The following is a 16,817-nucleotide window of genomic DNA, read 5'->3' as shown; positions in this document are numbered from 1 at the left end:
AGCTTGGAAAAAGAGAACTCTTTCTCTTAATGCAGAGAAACCCTGGGGATGGGGGGGGGGGAGGGGAAGAGGAAGCAAGCACCTCCAGCCAGGCCTTCATTCCAGTGGGCCTATCAGGCGCTGATCATGGGCAGTGGATAGCACAAAGAGCTCCAGTGGTCAGATTACAATAGACGCTCCTTCCCCTTCCTTGATGAGAGAAGAGCCAAGCCAATTAATTTATCATGATAAGGTTTTTCAAAGAATCACTCTGAACATAGCAGGGCCAGGGGCCAGTTGTCTTGTCTATAGATACAAGTGCCTATTGTGGATGAGAGGAGGCTGGTTTGGGCAGAGGCCAGAGGCTTTCAACGTCCCTTTTGCTCAACAGGAAGCTCAATCCAATACCTGACAGAGAGTGACTACTTTATGGCTTTGGCTGGAGTTATCTGATCACCACACAAGGAAACATTGTATTCCGTGTCTCCACCCTGGCCCTGAGGAAATCACTCAAAAGGCGGACCCCAGCTTCAAGAGAGAAAAATTACCCTTGGCACCTTTTGTCTCTGTTGGGAAGAGCATCAGTTGTGCCCTGTTTACAATGGGTCTGAGGAACCAGGGGGAAAATGTCAGTAGTCATGGGCTTAGCAGAATTTGGGTGTCCTCACAGAGGGCTCCTCACGTAGTCCCATCTCAGTGCTTATCCTGACATTCTTTGACATTCTTGTGGGAAGTTATCACGAATATTCCAAATATACCGTGAACTCAGGGCCAGTGTCTCATTCATTGTTCTATTTATTCTTAGTGTCTAATATGGTGACTGGCATGAAGAAAATCTCAGTGAATGTTTGATGAATGAATGAATGAATGAATGCAGACATAGGGCATCAAGACATCACTGAGGATTTCCAGTTCTAGTCTCTCTTCCCCTTTGATATCAGCACAGCATCCTGAAGGAGGTGGTGTGGTAGAGTGGTTAATTATTCTACCATTCACTAGCATGAGACCTCAAACAAGTTACTAAAATCATATGGATTTAATACTCTCCCTACATCACCAGTGCACCTCTACTTTCTATGGGAACTCACTTCGAACCTCGCTGGGGAAACAGTGCTGCTGTGCTCCTGTCAGTATCATCCCTCTTCTCCATTAAAAAAGAAAGACAAGACTTGACTAATCTATTGCACATATGGCCTTAACAATAATAATAGGGGTGAAGACCTTTTTGTTCCTATTAGAAAAGTAAGCCCACGATGGACGCACTGAGCTCACTGAAGTTGCAGGTCTCTTCCATGTCTGTGAATGTTCAATGCCCCAGACAGGTAAGCACAGGGATAGGACAAGTGTCTCTGCTCCTTCTCCCTGGGAAGCCATGTGCCCTGTATGTGCCCTCTTATCTTCCACAACAGTCATGAGGAAACACTACTGATTCACTTAGTTTATTCATACCCAATGAGGTCAAGGTCACAGAGTGGGCATGTTGGCTTCCCACTATTCAATCTTGACCAGTACTCTGAAAATATATATCCTTGGCCAAAACAGGGATTGGGTGAGAAAGTATAAACTTATCAGCAGAACGACCCAAAGAGAGTGTCTATTCAAACAACTCCTACACTCCAATGTATATTGAACACTTGCCACATGCCAGGCATCTTGCCAGATATTTGTACTATACACAACTAACAACACTAATAATACAAACAATTTTACATTTGGGAAGAACCCTTAGAGATCTTTTGGTCTGGTGTCCTATACAACAGAAATTCCTTTTACAGCCTCCTTGATGGACAGTTATGCAACCTCTAATTGAATACCTCCTTGCCCTTCCTGGCAGACTTTTGCATTGTGGTTTGGTTTTGACCTAGGAGAGTGTTGTGTTTTAGGCTGGATTTAGGATAAAAAGTTAGGTATGCATACCAACACGAGCAGGTGCTTTCCTGCCTTCTTTCCTAGAATTAACAGATGAGGAGCCTGGCAGCGTGGCAGTTCTTGCCTTAGGTCTTCTTGTTCAGAGAACAAATAAGTTTTGACTGGGAAACCTTGTTTTTATAAACCATTCTGCTGAAACAATGTATGTTTCTGGGGAGGAGTTGAGGTCCTTAGCCAAGTTCAGAACCAATTGGAACCTGGTGGATATTGAAGCAAAATTCAGCCTTTTGGGGTTCAAGTTTGTTTATTATTGGCAAAACACGACTTCCTGTTTTTTAGAAGAATTTTTTTAAAGACTCATAAAAAAGGTTCCTGAGGCTTCTTGGACATCAAATAGCTCTTACAAAACAATATTTTGATGAGTTAAGTGTAAATGAATCAGAAACATGTGGATTAAATTTCCCTTAAAATACACAGGGGCTTTGAAATTAGGGGAAAAAATGTTTGGCAAAACATGGCCTGACTTTTACCGAACCCAAAAACTTTGAGTTAGATTTGGAGACAATGGACCAACCCAGTTTTCAAACACATGGACTTTCACTGGAAATGGACCATGGATTCCAAAGCACCGTCTTTTCTTCCCTTTCCTCTGTCTCTCAGCTTCACTGGAGGCATTTCTAGAACGGTGACTGTTTTTTATCTGGACGTCAAGATGCACCTCTCCATATGATGTCCCCTACCTCTTATATCCAGGATACTCCACTTTGAGCCTCCCTTCCCTGACTCACTTCCTCCTACCCCCATGGCATCACAGAGAAGACGTCAGGCAGCAAAAGAACAGCCAAAAAGATGCACTCCAGATGCATGGATTGTCTGCTGGTGAAAAAGTCTCACCACAATGAGACTTGGAGTAAGATAGATGTTCCACCAGAAAGAAAGGGACATTTGCTAAGAGAACCAAAAGTCACCTGGACTTGACATCAGAAGATGATCAACTGCCTGTCAGCCATGCTTTCTGTCAGACCCCATCTTCTTAGGGAACAGATACTCCTCCAAGCTTACTTTTCTGTGGGCAGAGAATACATATTCTTCAGGAATCTGTATTCTTGACACAGTACTCTCAGGTTGGTGCTGCAATCTCCACCCAAGAATGGGGCTTCGCAGCCAGAAGACCTCTGCCTAATGCCTTTGCCCATCAGCCAGGCAGAAAAAGGGACAGCTGAGGTAGTCTTCAATGCCAGTTCCTACCTGAGGAGGCTCTGTGCATTCTGTGAGAGCCTCTGCACATTGGTCTGTGAGCTGGCTTTCAGTACAGGTTTTTCTCCCCCAGGGGAACTATGTAAATGGAAATCAGACCATTGCCAAGCAGCTTGAAAAGACAGCTTTCCCTGCAGCTATGCTGTGATTTCAGGTCTCCCTCCCACCCACCACTTCCCCACATCCCACCCTTCTCCTCTGCAGTCTCCCAGGGCTCATTCTGCCCCAGCTCTGCAGAGGAGAAACTTGTAAATGCAAGCACACAGCTTTCCCTCCTCCACTGCTAGCCTTTGAGAAAGTTATCGGCTGGTAGTTAGCAAAAGAGCTTACCACAGCCTGGCAAAATTGGTACCCATCCATGCCTACTTTTGCTCACACTCTGAAGCCCAGAGTACCTGTAATTAATGGTGTTTGCCTCAGTTTCCTCAGCTAAGCTAAACCTAAAGCCCACCCACCAATGGAATATAGTTGGTGTTCTTTTAACGATGGTAACGCTGACACAGGCTAGCAGCATCTCTCTTCTGAGCTCTAGTGACACAAGTTTGCTCAGTAAATGGGCATTCTCTTCTGACCTACTCAGTTGGCTCTAAAAGTTACTTCACATGATTCAGAATATTGAGAAGAAGGACCAGAGGAGGAGGAGCCAGAAAGAAGTCATTTAACAATCTATCAGAATATCAGTGCAGGCATCCAGAAAGCCTTGAGCACAATAATGTGCCCTCCTACAGATGCAAGAAGAACCATCTGACACACAGTCAGTGGAATATACTTTGGGAATTATTCTCATAAATAAACTTAATGGATTACTCTAAGCATGTGGTTTCCAAACCCAACTCATCTGCCAAATATCCTAAATATATATGTATATATCCTAGCCCCCATCACAAATGGATGGAATCAACATCTCCAGGATGAGCCCTGGTAACTGTATTATTAAAAAACAAAACAAAACAAAACAAAAGCAACCCAAGTTATCATGTTGACCTGCCCTTAGTCACTCAACTCTTCATTAGCACCTTTAGAAGCAGAGGTGAGTGACCCAAAGGGTAAGGGATGCTGTTTCTGCAAGGAATGATATTTTCCTCTGGGCAAAGTTGACTTAGAGTTTCTCTGAAATCCTCCTTTGAAGGCAGGACTGGGTCATTTCTTCTGTTTCCTCTCATTAACCCATCCAGATGGGGCCCTAGGGGACCCCTTAGAAACAAAGTCTTTTTTCCTACAAGAAAGAAGGAAATCATTATAGTTTTGTTGATACATGCTGGAAGGCTCTTGCATGTAGGCATACAGTTCTTCCAGGCTTCTGAACATCCTGTGCTGGTTTAAAAGGATTCCAAAATGTGAGTAGTTTTATAATCTTGGTCTAGGTAAACAGCAAAAGCAGAAATCAAAAAGATCGATAAATTTGACTACCTAACAGTTTTTAACTTTTTTTTTTTTTTTTTTTTTTTTTTGAGAGCTAGCACATACAAGTGCGGGAGGGTGAGAGGGAGAGAGAGAGAGATGATCCTAAACAGGCTCCATGCTCAGTGTGGACCCTGACGCAGGGCTCCATCCCACAACCCTGGGATCATGACCTGAGCTGAAATCAACAATAGGATACTTAACTGACTGAGCCACCCATGTGCCCCAAGTTTTTAACTTCTATACATCAAAATAAAATATAAACAAACTGAATTGGCCAAAGAAACCTGGGGAAAATTTTGCAACATACATGCAGACAAAGGATCACCATCTTTAGTAAATAGTTTTTATAAATTAATAGAAAATGAGCAAAGGACATGAATAGTCAGTTCACACGAGAGATGAAATGGCAAGCAGGCAAATGAAAATAATACTGCACCTCTGCACGAATGTTTTAAAAATACAAATTAATACAACATTGAGATCCCACTATCACCTCTCAGGTTGAGAAATGTGTTTTATTTTATTTTATTTTATTTTTAATGTTCATTCACTTTGGGGGGTAGGGGGAGCAGAGAGAGAGAGACAGAATCCAAAGCAGACTCCAGGCTCTGAGCTGTCAGCAGAGCCCAATGTAGGGCTCAAACTCAAACTGTGAGATCATGACCTGAGCCAAAGTCAGACACTTAACCGACTGAGCCACCCAGGCGCCCGAGAAAGGTATTTTAAAATGTTAATATCCATTATTCTTAAGGGTATGAGGAAATGGGTGCACTTATAGATAGCTGCACAGAGCAAATTGGTATAAGCTTTCTAGAGAATTAACATCAATATTAGCAAAATGTGTGTATCAGTCAGGATGAGTGAGGTGATGCTATGATAATGGAGGACCCACAAATCTCCACGGCTTTCCATAAGGAAGTGTATTTCTCATTCATGCTACTTGTCTGCCTTGGCTCAGCTGTAGCTCTGCTCCACATCCTCCTCATTCCAGGATGCAGGTCAATAGAGTCACCTCTGTCATGAACATCGATGGTCTTGTGACACAGCAAAAACACATGGCAAAACACAGGCTGCCTCTTAAAGCTTATGCCCAAAGATTTTAACAGCACATTTTATTGGCCAAAGCCAATTGTGTAATCTCTAGGGTTCAACAGAGCAGGGACAAAAAATCTTCCCACAGGGAGGGGCATCACTGGAAATGAAGCAGAGATTTGGTTAAGAACCATACAATGTGCATTCCCCTTGACCTAACGTGCCCAACTTCCAGGATTGTATCCGAAATAATGGTGATATGCAAAAGTTTATATAATGGAATATGTAATTTGAAATGGCAAAAATTTGAAAACAATGTAAGTCCCCAAATGTAGGGGGTTAACTAAACAAATTATGTTACATTACTATGATTGAAGAATTTAGCATTCTTCTATAAGTATAGAAGGAAATACAATAACATAATAACATGGGAATATGTTTAAGATGTTCACAAAGTGAAGAAACAATATGGTCCCAATTAAATGAAAACTGAGAAATGTATATGTATGTGTGAAAGTACTCTGTAAATATTTGAATTAATATTGAATTAATAAAACAAAAAATACTGGAAGGATGTTTACCAAAATTTTATCATATCTCAAGATATTTGGATTATAGGATAATTTTCTTTTTCTTCTTTGTATGTCTTTGTATTTTTTCCTTTTTTTCTGCAATCGGCATGTTTTATTTTCATATTCAGAAAAAAGATATTTTGTTTTCTAAAATCATTTTAATGCATTTAAACAAAAACAAAAAGAGTTTGGTGGGAAGCAGGTATCTTCTTTGCAGGAAGCCACAATAACAAGGCCTTCCTGTCTTTGAAGGTGTAGGTGACCAAGAACTATAAAATAAGTGGCCTTTCCTGAGGCAGTCCTGTTTGGTGCAGTCTATAAATTATTTAGCAGTAACTAACTGACAACTTTATTTCCATCTTTCCCTTCTCTCTCTCTCTCTCTCTCTCTCTCTCCCTCTCTCCCTCTCTCTCTCTCTCCTTCTCAGCCACAACTATGTTCGAGGGTCCATTACACTTTTTATCATCAACCTGCACCGATCAAGAAAGAAAATCAAACTGGCCGGGACCCTCAGGGACAAGCTCGTGCACCAGTATCTACTGCAGCCCTATGGACAGGAGGGCCTGAAGTCCAAGTAAGTGCAAACCTGGAAATAGCTTCAGAACAAGTGCAGCAGGAGCTGGGAGGGGAAGGAGCTAGAATTGCCCCTTTGGTGTTGCTAATTCATTTGGGGGCTCAGTGGAATGGAATCAGGGGACTGCTGACTCAAACCCCTCCCTGTCTCTAGGCTTAGATTCCTCAACCGTGGAGTCAAATGGTAAACACAATATTTCTTAACAAGGGCATTTTTGGTATCTGGGCAAGACAATTCATTATGAAAGGTAATCTCATTTCAAGCTACTTATTAGCATCCTTGGTCCCTGCCCACTAAATGCCAATAGCATCCCCTAGTCACGTGACAACCAAAAACTCTGATAGTTGAAAACCATGACCCTTTCATCTGTAACATTCTGTCATGCTATAACTCCTTATTTGTCAGCATCTACAAACCTCATGGCATTAGAAGAAGGAGCACTGGACAAAGGGTTGAAAGTTCAGAGTTCAAGAGTCTGTTCTGCCCCTAAATGTATAACTTTAGATCCATCACCTCTTGGATCTCAGTTTCCTTATTTGAATGTTTGAAGAGAAATTATATTTTGAGGGCTCTGTGGTCCCTTCAAACTCTATAAATATATGATTCTGTGATACTCCCTACCTCCCTCCATCTCTGCCAGAGACTATTGACAACACTGACCTCTGCCAAGAGAAAACAGCTCTAGGCCACAGTGAGAAGAGCCTGGTCACAGGCAAGGCCACTTCAGCTCCCCGAGTAAGGCCTCCCAGGCAGGGTATGGGATGCTGTACAGACTGGGAGCATTCCTATTGCATTTTTAATGTTTACCAAGTTTAACAAAGCTGTAAACTTGGAGCAGGTGGCTTGCACTCCCACAGCTGCCCACAACTATTTGCGCTATAATTGTTCGCTGTTTCACTGCAACCTTGGTGGCTTGCATTTGGCTTCCAACTGTATGTGCAATGGGAACAAAACACAATCTGGGAAGTCACTTATTGAGTCTCTTCAGGCCACCCTAGATCTGTATTTTCAGTCTTGGTTCACATACTGGCTCTTTTCTTTGGCTACACGTACATTGCATCTACTTTTCTTTCCTCTCAACCCTACCTGTATTAGGAGATTCTCTTGAGTATTTTATCCACTCTCTTTCTATTTCCCAGTAGTTCATGACCAGTGTGCTGAATTCCTGGTCTTCATCTCAGGCAGGAGAACCAGTTCTGGTCCCAGCTTCACTAAATAATTATTGACCTGGGCAGATCCTCTAATCCTAATCCCTTGGCCTCAGTGTTCTAATCTGCAAAATTCAAGTGTTGCTGTATATTTGGTAGGGTCCCTTCCAGCTCACAAATTCTCACCCTGGGTCTGATTTTCTGAGGACCATGAATATGTTCAAGTCTCCCACTGCCACTCACTAATGACCTGCAAAGTTACTTCTGGCAGAAGGGCTGACACCTCAGCAGTGATTGTGATATTCAGGGTCCAGTGGAGCCAGTGAGACTAGGAACTGAGCCTGCCCAGCGTTGGAAAGTCATGTGTACTGCGTGGAAGGAACTGGCCAAATGCTTTAGTCCAACAGGCCATTTGCTGGCTGTGTGTCCTTGCACAAGTTACATAATCTGCAAGTCTCAGTTTCTTCATCTCATGTGGAGAGGAGTAAATAAGGTAATCTATGTAAAGTTTCTGACACATAATAAGTGTGCAGTAAATGCCCATTGTGTTCCTTTTCCTCAACTCAGGACTCTAGTTCGTTGGGGAGGAAGAGGGAAAAAAATTGCTCTCTTTCTGACATCTCTAAGATGCTCTTCCAAAGCAGAGTCTTCTCAGTTTTTTAAGATAATATGTTGCTAAAACACTTGTTAAGATTATGATAAGAATGGTACAGATGGAAATCCATGAAACAGGAGGAGATGGTAGTCAGAGGGTAGGATCAGTTTATGAGCTTGTTCCCCCACCAACCGAGGGCACAAGCCTCCAACCCTGTTTACCCCACCCTAAGTCCCTACCTCCAGGATTATGAACCTGGCCACACCTTGGCCCTTCTGCTTGTTTCCATCCTTAAGAGTGATTGAAGCAACTCCCACTGGCTACTGATATCACATACATTCCAATTATGCCGTCTTGTGCCCCACCTTGTCACCACCTTGATGAGTTGTGTTACGGCTTTGTTGAGAATGTAGGAGGAATAGAGAAAAAGAGAATTTCATTCCACAGGAGTCCTGAAGAGGGATTTGGTAATGCCCACTGAGATCAAATAACAATGCCATGCAATTGAAAGAAGAGGGAACTGGACTCAGAAGGCCTGGATATGAATCCAGTTGCTACCATTTAACTGGGCAAACCTTGGCTCCCTTACCTGTCAGATGGGGGTTATTGTGAGAATCAAATTAGAGCATGTGGGTGAAATGAAACCTTCTACAAATGGAAATTTCACACACCCACGCACATGCGTATGTATATAGGCATAAATACATGCACATACGATTTTACATATATCATATTAAAGAGTTTTGGACTGGGAGTTAAGAGAACTGGATTCCAGACCTAATCCTGCCACTACTTCCCTGTGAAAATTTGAGCCCTTCACTTAATGCTCTAAGCCTGTTTCTCTCCTGTAAACTACTGCTAATTTGGCACCTCTCCCATTCTAGACCTCAGTGGCTCTGACCCTGTGCTGTGCCATCCTGAACTGTTAGCTGACAGTAGGGGCTACCAGGTGCACACTCAGTGCCCCTAGTGCTCTGCTCCATAACTACAAATAAGTGCAAGAGCCTTCAGTAGTTCTGAGATAGGGGTCTCACAGGAAGGGTGTGGTTTTGGTGAAGCATACTCTGCAGGAGAGGATGAAAGGAAATGCAAGGAAGTGATTTCAGCCTTTGGTGTCTCCTTCTCTGTTTTATAAGCCTCGAGGGCCAGATTCTGTGTTCTGTGTCTGCTAATTCCTTGTTGCAGCCTGGAGCCATATTAGCTCAGAAGAGGATGGAAGGCTCTGGGAGCAGAGGAACCTGTGATTGCTCTTGTCTGGAGGAACCAGAAAGAGGATATGGAGCAAGTCAGTGTGCCATATAAGCCAGTTAGACTTCTTGGCCTGGGGTTTCAGGAGTAGAGAAATGCCAGCAAACTTTTATGATTGGTTGAAAACATGGGGTTATTCTCATTCTCTTGGAGCTGCCATCAGGACTGGGTATATTTGAAATCTCTGAAAAGATATTTCCACATGATCTTGGGGGTCAAGTACTGTCAGGTACTGGAAGCACCCTTAGGGCCACAATCAGGCATAGTCTAGGCATCCAAGTCCATAAATGAGGGTTCCTGTTTCTCATTTCAGTGAGTAAACCAATCATAGGACCTGCTACTCAAAGTCTTTAGGTGAGAGATAGTTAGTCTGAAGTCTTTAGGTGAGAGATAGTTCTCATTCTCAGAATCAGACAAAAGGTGGGTGCCCTCTACCCCATAGGATAGGAGAAGGGAAACTTAGAAAACTGAAGTGTGTACAAGAGAAGGGTATTCTGTGCCTGGAATACATATGCTTTAAAGATGGCTGAAGGAAATAGGGAGATTTAATTCAGAGAAGAAAAATAAGGTAAGTCATGAGGACTTTCTTCAGATATTTCAGGGATTAAATGAAAGAAAACAGATTTAGCCTAGAATCCTCTAAAATGACAGCAAACCAGGAGTACAATTTAAAAGAGAAAGATTTCACCACAAAAAGAGCTTATTTTCCAAAGGCTTGCCTGGTCTGACTGAGGATGGGGTTTCTTAGGAGGTAGCCTATTACTCAGAGAGTGAGCGGCCATGGCCATCTCAGAGGTGCTCCAAGATTCTCACTCAGTGGGAGGTTGAGCTAAAAGAGTTCTGCTTCCCATTGAACTCTAAAATTCAATTATTCTCTTCCATTCTCCTTCCCCCACTCCCACTTCACTTTTGGAGCCTGTTGTCTCCATGGTCACCAGCCAAGTATCTTCCTCAGGCCACTAAAAGGCCACACAAAGAGCCTGTGCTATAAGAGGGAGTGGCAGTAATATTTTCTCCAGAAAATCTCCAGCTGCAAGTCCATCCTCTGTCCTGTTCCCTGGTTTCTCACCTTTCTGAGAGAAAGACTGACCATTTACACCCAAAACAATATTAGTTCCCATTCTGGATAAGTCAGAGAGCACCTTTGGGGCATCTCTGTCACCCACAAAGGAGAGAATCTGCCCAGTACCCCATGTGCACACAAAGCAGTAAACATTGTCCTCTAGAGAATTATTTCTACCCAAGACATAAATATCGCTAATGTCTTTCAACAAACAGGGAAGCAACATGAAGTTGGGCCAAAGAAGTCAACTTATATCAAAAAGCAGGACTCATGTTTTTAGGGAAAAGTCAAACCAAGAACAGGTGTTTGGTCACATCCCAGTGCCATGCCCTATGTATCTTGTTCAATTCCAATTTGAAGGGGAAACTATCCAAAAATTAGAAAAGAAAGAAGCAACTTTCATCACATTGAGTATTGTATTCCAACACAGAAACCTAAGGGAATCAGTAGATGTAAAGAATCTTGGGAAGAATGACATTTTGAAGTGATCTGGTTCATTCTCCATACCCTTAGATAGATAGTCTGTGGCAAAGCCAACTAGACTAGAGGATGCTCTAGGTTTGAAGACCTCTGGGGAAGGAGTGCCCACAATTTCAGTCTTGTCTGAACACTTAATTTTATAAGAACACTGTGGCCTACTGTAGCTTGGACTTTATAGATAAAAATAAATGGTTTTAATAGCCATTATGTCATTTGACATTCTGAAGAGCCCCATGAAGAAAATTGAACAATTCCTGCCTCCCTCGTACTTTAGAGTTGAAGAAAACAAGTCTTAGAGCATTAAGTGACTTATTCAAGAGTCACACAACTATTGGGGCACCTGGGTAGCTCAGTTAGTTAAGTGTCCAACATGGGCTCGGGTCATGATCTCATGGCTTGGCTACTGAGTTCGAGTCCTGCCTGCTTGCAGTCTCTCACAAAACTAAATAAACATTAAAAAAAAAAGAGAGAGAGAGAGAGTCACGCAACTATTAAGTGATAGAGCTAGAAAGTATCTAGCACCCCATTTTCCTGGCCCCAAATCCAGTGCACCTTCCTCAATTCTGTGCTACCCCAACAGTCCAGCAATATAAAATTGTAATGACATACTGACAAATACTCAGTACAGATAACCCTGTCACAATACTGTTTGGTTTCATTTCATCGTAGGCTCTTCACAGAATGGATGTGAAGAGTATCAGGTTACTCAACAATATTCTCTCTCCTAGGCTAATTCATCCCAGTTCTGTCAACTTTTCTTCACAAGTCCTAATTTCAGAGCCTTCTTGAAAATTTTTCTCTGAGCTGCTTCTAAGATACTTTTTCCTAGTCATAGAATATTTTTTAATTCAAATTTCATTGGATTTTCTTGAGAGAGAGAGGGAGAGAGGGCTGGGGAGGGGCAGAGAGAGAGAGAGAGAGAGAGAGGGAGGGATAGAATCCCAAGCAGGCTCTGTGCCATCAACACAGAGCCCATTTTGGGGCTTAAACCCATGAATTGTGAGATCATGACCTGAGCTGAAATCAGGAATTGAACTCTTAACCAACTGAGCTACCCAGGTGCCCCTCCCCCAGTCATAGAATTTTGATAAAGCTATTTTTTTTTCTCAGCCAAATTGGGGAATTCCCTTGTTTCTTCTATGCTCTTATCAAACAAAAGGATTATTAAATGCCAGCAGTAACTATAAATTGCCTTAATTTGGGGCCTATAAAAATTAGTCTTGACTTATTATATTCTGACCCCATACACATAGGCACCTCTAGCTAGCTCCACTTCACCTAATGGAACACAAGCCCAGAAGTACATCTCTGAGGTAAAGATGCTGACATGTGAGCCTTCACATCTATCTTCGTCCATTCATCACCTTTTATTGAGATCCTACTTTGTTCCAGACATAACTTGTTCCCCTTCAGCAGTCTAACCTGCCTCAGGAATCCCAAGTAGACAAATCAGGGGGAAAAGTCTGAACATAAAGTTCAATGCAAATTCTCTCTCTCAGAATATCTCCTGATCTTCCTAATGCCAACCTACATCATCAATAGCCTTCAAGAACTATTTAATATGGGGTGTTTGGGGGAGGGGGAAGGGGATTTTGAGGTCCCTGTCCTAAAGGAGTTCATCTCTCTTACTAGAAACAAACAACTAACAGGAAGCATGGGTGGCACATGAGAGAGGTGTAGAGTATTTCTGCTTTGGGGCTAGTAGGTTCCATATTAAATGTTTAAATTTCCTATCTGCATGAGCCTCTCCTTCAGCTGCCGTGATTTTAGCTGAAAGAAACTTAACACTCCTATGAACCCAGAATCTTATTGCCTATTCTGTAAAGAAATTAACATCTTTCTTTTTCTTTTTCTACATACTGCTTATTTTTTCCATCTCTTCGGGATATGACTTTTGCTTTGATTTCACCCTCATTAAATCCTATATCAAAGAAAAACATTGGCATCTAACTGCTTGCCTTTAGAAGGGTGTCATTTGATGTTAGCCAAACAGAATAGTCTGAAAATACTCAAGTTGACTCCCAGGTGCTGAGACTTTTAAAAATATCTTCATGTCCCTGTTGGAACAGACCACATTACGATACTTCATCTCCAGATTCAGAGCTTGGCGAGTGTGAGGGTTGAACTAGCTACCACCTGACCTATCACAATCTCTCTCTAATGATGACTAGAAGTGCCACATCTATTTTTGGATATGGACAGATCTGGTAAAAGGAGCTTTGGGAAAAGTCTTAACCCTAAGAATTCTATACCAAGACTTCACCCACACACTCAGAAACAAAACCTGAAGACCTGCTTTCTGGGACCAAAGGGCCATTATTCCACTTACCTCAGCGGACTCGAGACATCTAAGTGTTGAATTTCTATACTGTTGCTGTTAGTTGGTACCTGGAGTTTTTGAACTCTGTTCAACCAGATGTACTCCCTGCAGGTTTCCATTATCTCCACTTGCCTGGGATCATTTAAATTAGTTTCTTCTTAAAATAAACCACTCTATGAAAGTTCTGCAGTTATTAAAAGATGACTTTATAGAGGAAAAATTTGGAAATACTCTTTGAGATCAAGAAGTTTCCTCTATAACGTCCCTGACAGAAAGCCTGTCAGCTTCTGTTTATTGAGACTGCTCATGTCATGAGTCAGCCCACTCTGGGACTAGACAGTTCTGATTGTAGAAAAGATCCTCCTTGTATGTGGCCAGAGGGTGTTTTCTTCCCATTTCTACCCTTGCTTTGGAAAAATTAAGCAGAGTAAATCTATACCTTCTTCATAACGGTTTTTCAAGGTCTCCCTGTAGAGTTCTAGCCTCCAAGCAAACACTCAACTCTTTCAACAATTCTTCAAATGACCTGGTTTCCAGACTGCTCACCTTAGAACCCACTGAGCTATAGAACCTTATCTCCTATAATTAGCTCTTCAATGTTCTTACCTCAGACAAGCTTAGTTGTGGAGGTCTGAGAAGGAGTAGGAAATGTGAGCATTTTGTTATTTCGGATATACCTCACCAACACAGAACAGTATTATTTTTAAATTGTTGCCAACTTCATAATGAAAAATATATTCTCATCTTCATTTGTATATTTGAGTATTATTAGTAAGCTTGAAAGTTTTTCATGTCTCTTAGTTTTTCTTTTATTAATTTTCTATGTCTTTTGCTTATTTTTCATTTGGGTTATTATCTGTTTGTTAATTATTTGTAAGTTTTTTCTAACATAAGGCAGTTTTCCCTTTGCTAACTATCACATATGTTAAATATTTTCCCCAGTACTTTATTTGCTGTCTTTCCAACTATTTCAGTTTTAGGGTATTATCTTGACATACAGAAGTATTCCCTTTTTATATAGTTAAATCTATATATCTTTTGCTTTGTGGTTTCTTCCTTTCCATTTATATGTCTATGTATTTATGTTCCTAGAATCAGATGAATATGTATCTTTCTTCTAGTTTCTTTTTTTGTTTCATTTTTTATATGTACTTTTTTAATGCCTTTGGAATTTGTTTTGATGTTCTATAAGAGGTAAGAACCATCAATAGTGCTGTTCAAGCTGAAAGTGTGTGAGGAAAGCTATTAACCCACACAGGTGCTGGTTTTAAAAAGTCAGAAAAAAAGAGGATCCCTTTTTTAAATGCAAGCATTAGAATGGAGCACAATGTTTTTCTTTTTCAATGTTAAACGCAGAGTTCATTATCTGTGCAAATGCTTCATCTGATTCGGTTCTTAATTCCTCTCGTAAAGTGCGACGTGCACACTTCTGTGCTGTGTTTTGAGGAACATGTTCATCTCACTAGTGTGCACACTAGTTTCCCCTGTAGCACACACTAGAGGGAAACATGAAATGAAGCAGTTCTTTTGAAATAGCAAAAATGCTCACTTCAGACTGTTAAAAAAAAATTGCCTTTGAAAAGTTCACATCTGACTTTTAGGATAAAAAACCAGGGCCTGTTGACACGGTACTCCAAAACAGTGAGAAAAGCTCTTTTTATTCACAATAAACTCGGAACGTAATGGTTAGAAAGCTGTGTGATTCCCCTCCACCCCCAGCTGCAAACATATCCCCACTCTTCCTTCTACCCCTGGTGCTCAGCCGTGGCTGCACTTGGAATCACCTGAGAGCTTTAAAAACCCCAATGCCCAAGCCACACCCCAGACCAATTAAACCAAAATCTCTGGCCTGGGACCCAGGCACTAGTAGTTTTTAAAGCTCTCCATGTGATTCAAATATGTGGCCAAGGTCGAGAACCACTGTCCCTCTAGAAAAATACTGGAGCAAAATCCCAGCTGATTTGCATCTTTGATTTCACCCAGATTCTATTCTTCATTTAGGCACTAAGCCATTTTGCCAAAGGTGTGAACATGCCATGAGCCCCCGGGAGTTGTCTATGACTAAGTAGAAGGATGTGTACGGTTCCCCAAAGGTTTTATTGTTTGTTTTGTTTGAACTCCCAGATTAGTAATGTACAGATCACTGTGCAGATTAGAGGATTATAAAATGCTTTTATACTTTACAGTGACTTGACATCTTAAACCAAGATGTTTAGGAATTCAGGGTTTTCACTTTGCGCTCGGGGTTATTTTCTGAGAGTTTTTCATTTGCCCTCGGCTCCAGAATACATTTTCTTGCAGCCCACTCCCAGCAGCTGGGATCTCTGCACAGCTGCCCATCAAGGCTGTGGTCTCCCCTCCCCACCTTCGCTCACTTGGGGACTCTGGCTGCAGGCAGAGATTTCCATTCTGTTCCAGATAACCCAGATGAAACACTGGTAAATGAGCACCTTAGGCTAAAGCTCACGTTTCCAAGCAGTCGATTCTAAACTGAGGGGCAAGGAAGCAGAATATGAAGGCAGTTCCACTGGACTGAGAAGAAATGGCCCTTGTCTTCTCCCTTCTCCCCACCCTCCAGAGGCTGTGGTTTGGGGGACAGATGAGACATAGGAAACTGAAAAGTCTTAATCTAGCTCATCCCTGTGGCAGGGCCTGGGCCCTGAATCAGGATTTCTTTGGCTGCCAAGCATCAGGAACATGTGGCTCATTCCAGAATAGGCACATGGAGCACCGAACTATGGACCAGCTGCGGAAAACACCAATAGTCACTTGGCAGACTACCTCTTCTCTGCTCATCTTTGCAAGAATGATTCAGAGTCACCGCACACTTTGCATTTTGACATCTGTGGGCCCTGGAACAGAGCCTGTGACACCTGGAATGTCCCATTTTTCACTTTTGAGGGTGCACCAGTGCACCTGATATTACAGGGAACACTTTATCAAAATCCCATAAAACTGAGATATTTATCCCCTTGATTTAACATATTTGAATAGGTATCCAGGGAGCTGTGACTTTAGAATGATGGAACTAATTCGGGGTGTGGCTTATGGACTTGATCTCATACTTTTACATACGGAAAACCCATCTGTGCACATGTGCATGTGCATGCACACACAACTACACATGCACACACCTGCCCTCCTGACTCTCTTCATCTCACCTGCAGACTGCCCGTAAAGGGTACACTTCTCACCCCCACACTGGCTCTTCCAGCTCTACACAGCTAGGGCTCGGGGAACCTGGTCTCTTGCCACAGAGGAGACTAAGACAAGAAG

General features: G+C 42.1%; 1 protein-coding gene across 2 annotated transcripts in view; it reads left to right on the top strand.

Annotated features, from left to right (window-relative positions):
* Positions 1-16,817, top strand: part of HPSE2 (heparanase 2 (inactive)) — a 676,598-nt gene that overhangs the window by 650,318 nt on the left and 9,463 nt on the right. Inside the window, exons 11-12 of one of the 2 annotated variants that reach the window (XM_042907948.1) lie at positions 6,541-6,687; positions 8,143-8,246. In XM_042907948.1, coding sequence (XP_042763882.1) covers positions 6,541-6,687; positions 8,143-8,161 — 166 coding nt within the window. In that variant the 3' untranslated portion in view covers positions 8,162-8,246. Of the gene's footprint in view, positions 1-6,540; positions 6,688-8,142; positions 8,247-16,817 lie in introns of those variants that run through there. The other variant, XM_042907947.1, reaches the window with a different exon arrangement.

This window comes from Panthera leo, chromosome D2, assembly GCF_018350215.1.
Source record: "Panthera leo isolate Ple1 chromosome D2, P.leo_Ple1_pat1.1, whole genome shotgun sequence".
Lineage (NCBI taxonomy): Eukaryota > Metazoa > Chordata > Mammalia > Carnivora > Felidae > Panthera > Panthera leo.
This window is presented reverse-complemented; position numbering and strand designations above follow the sequence as displayed.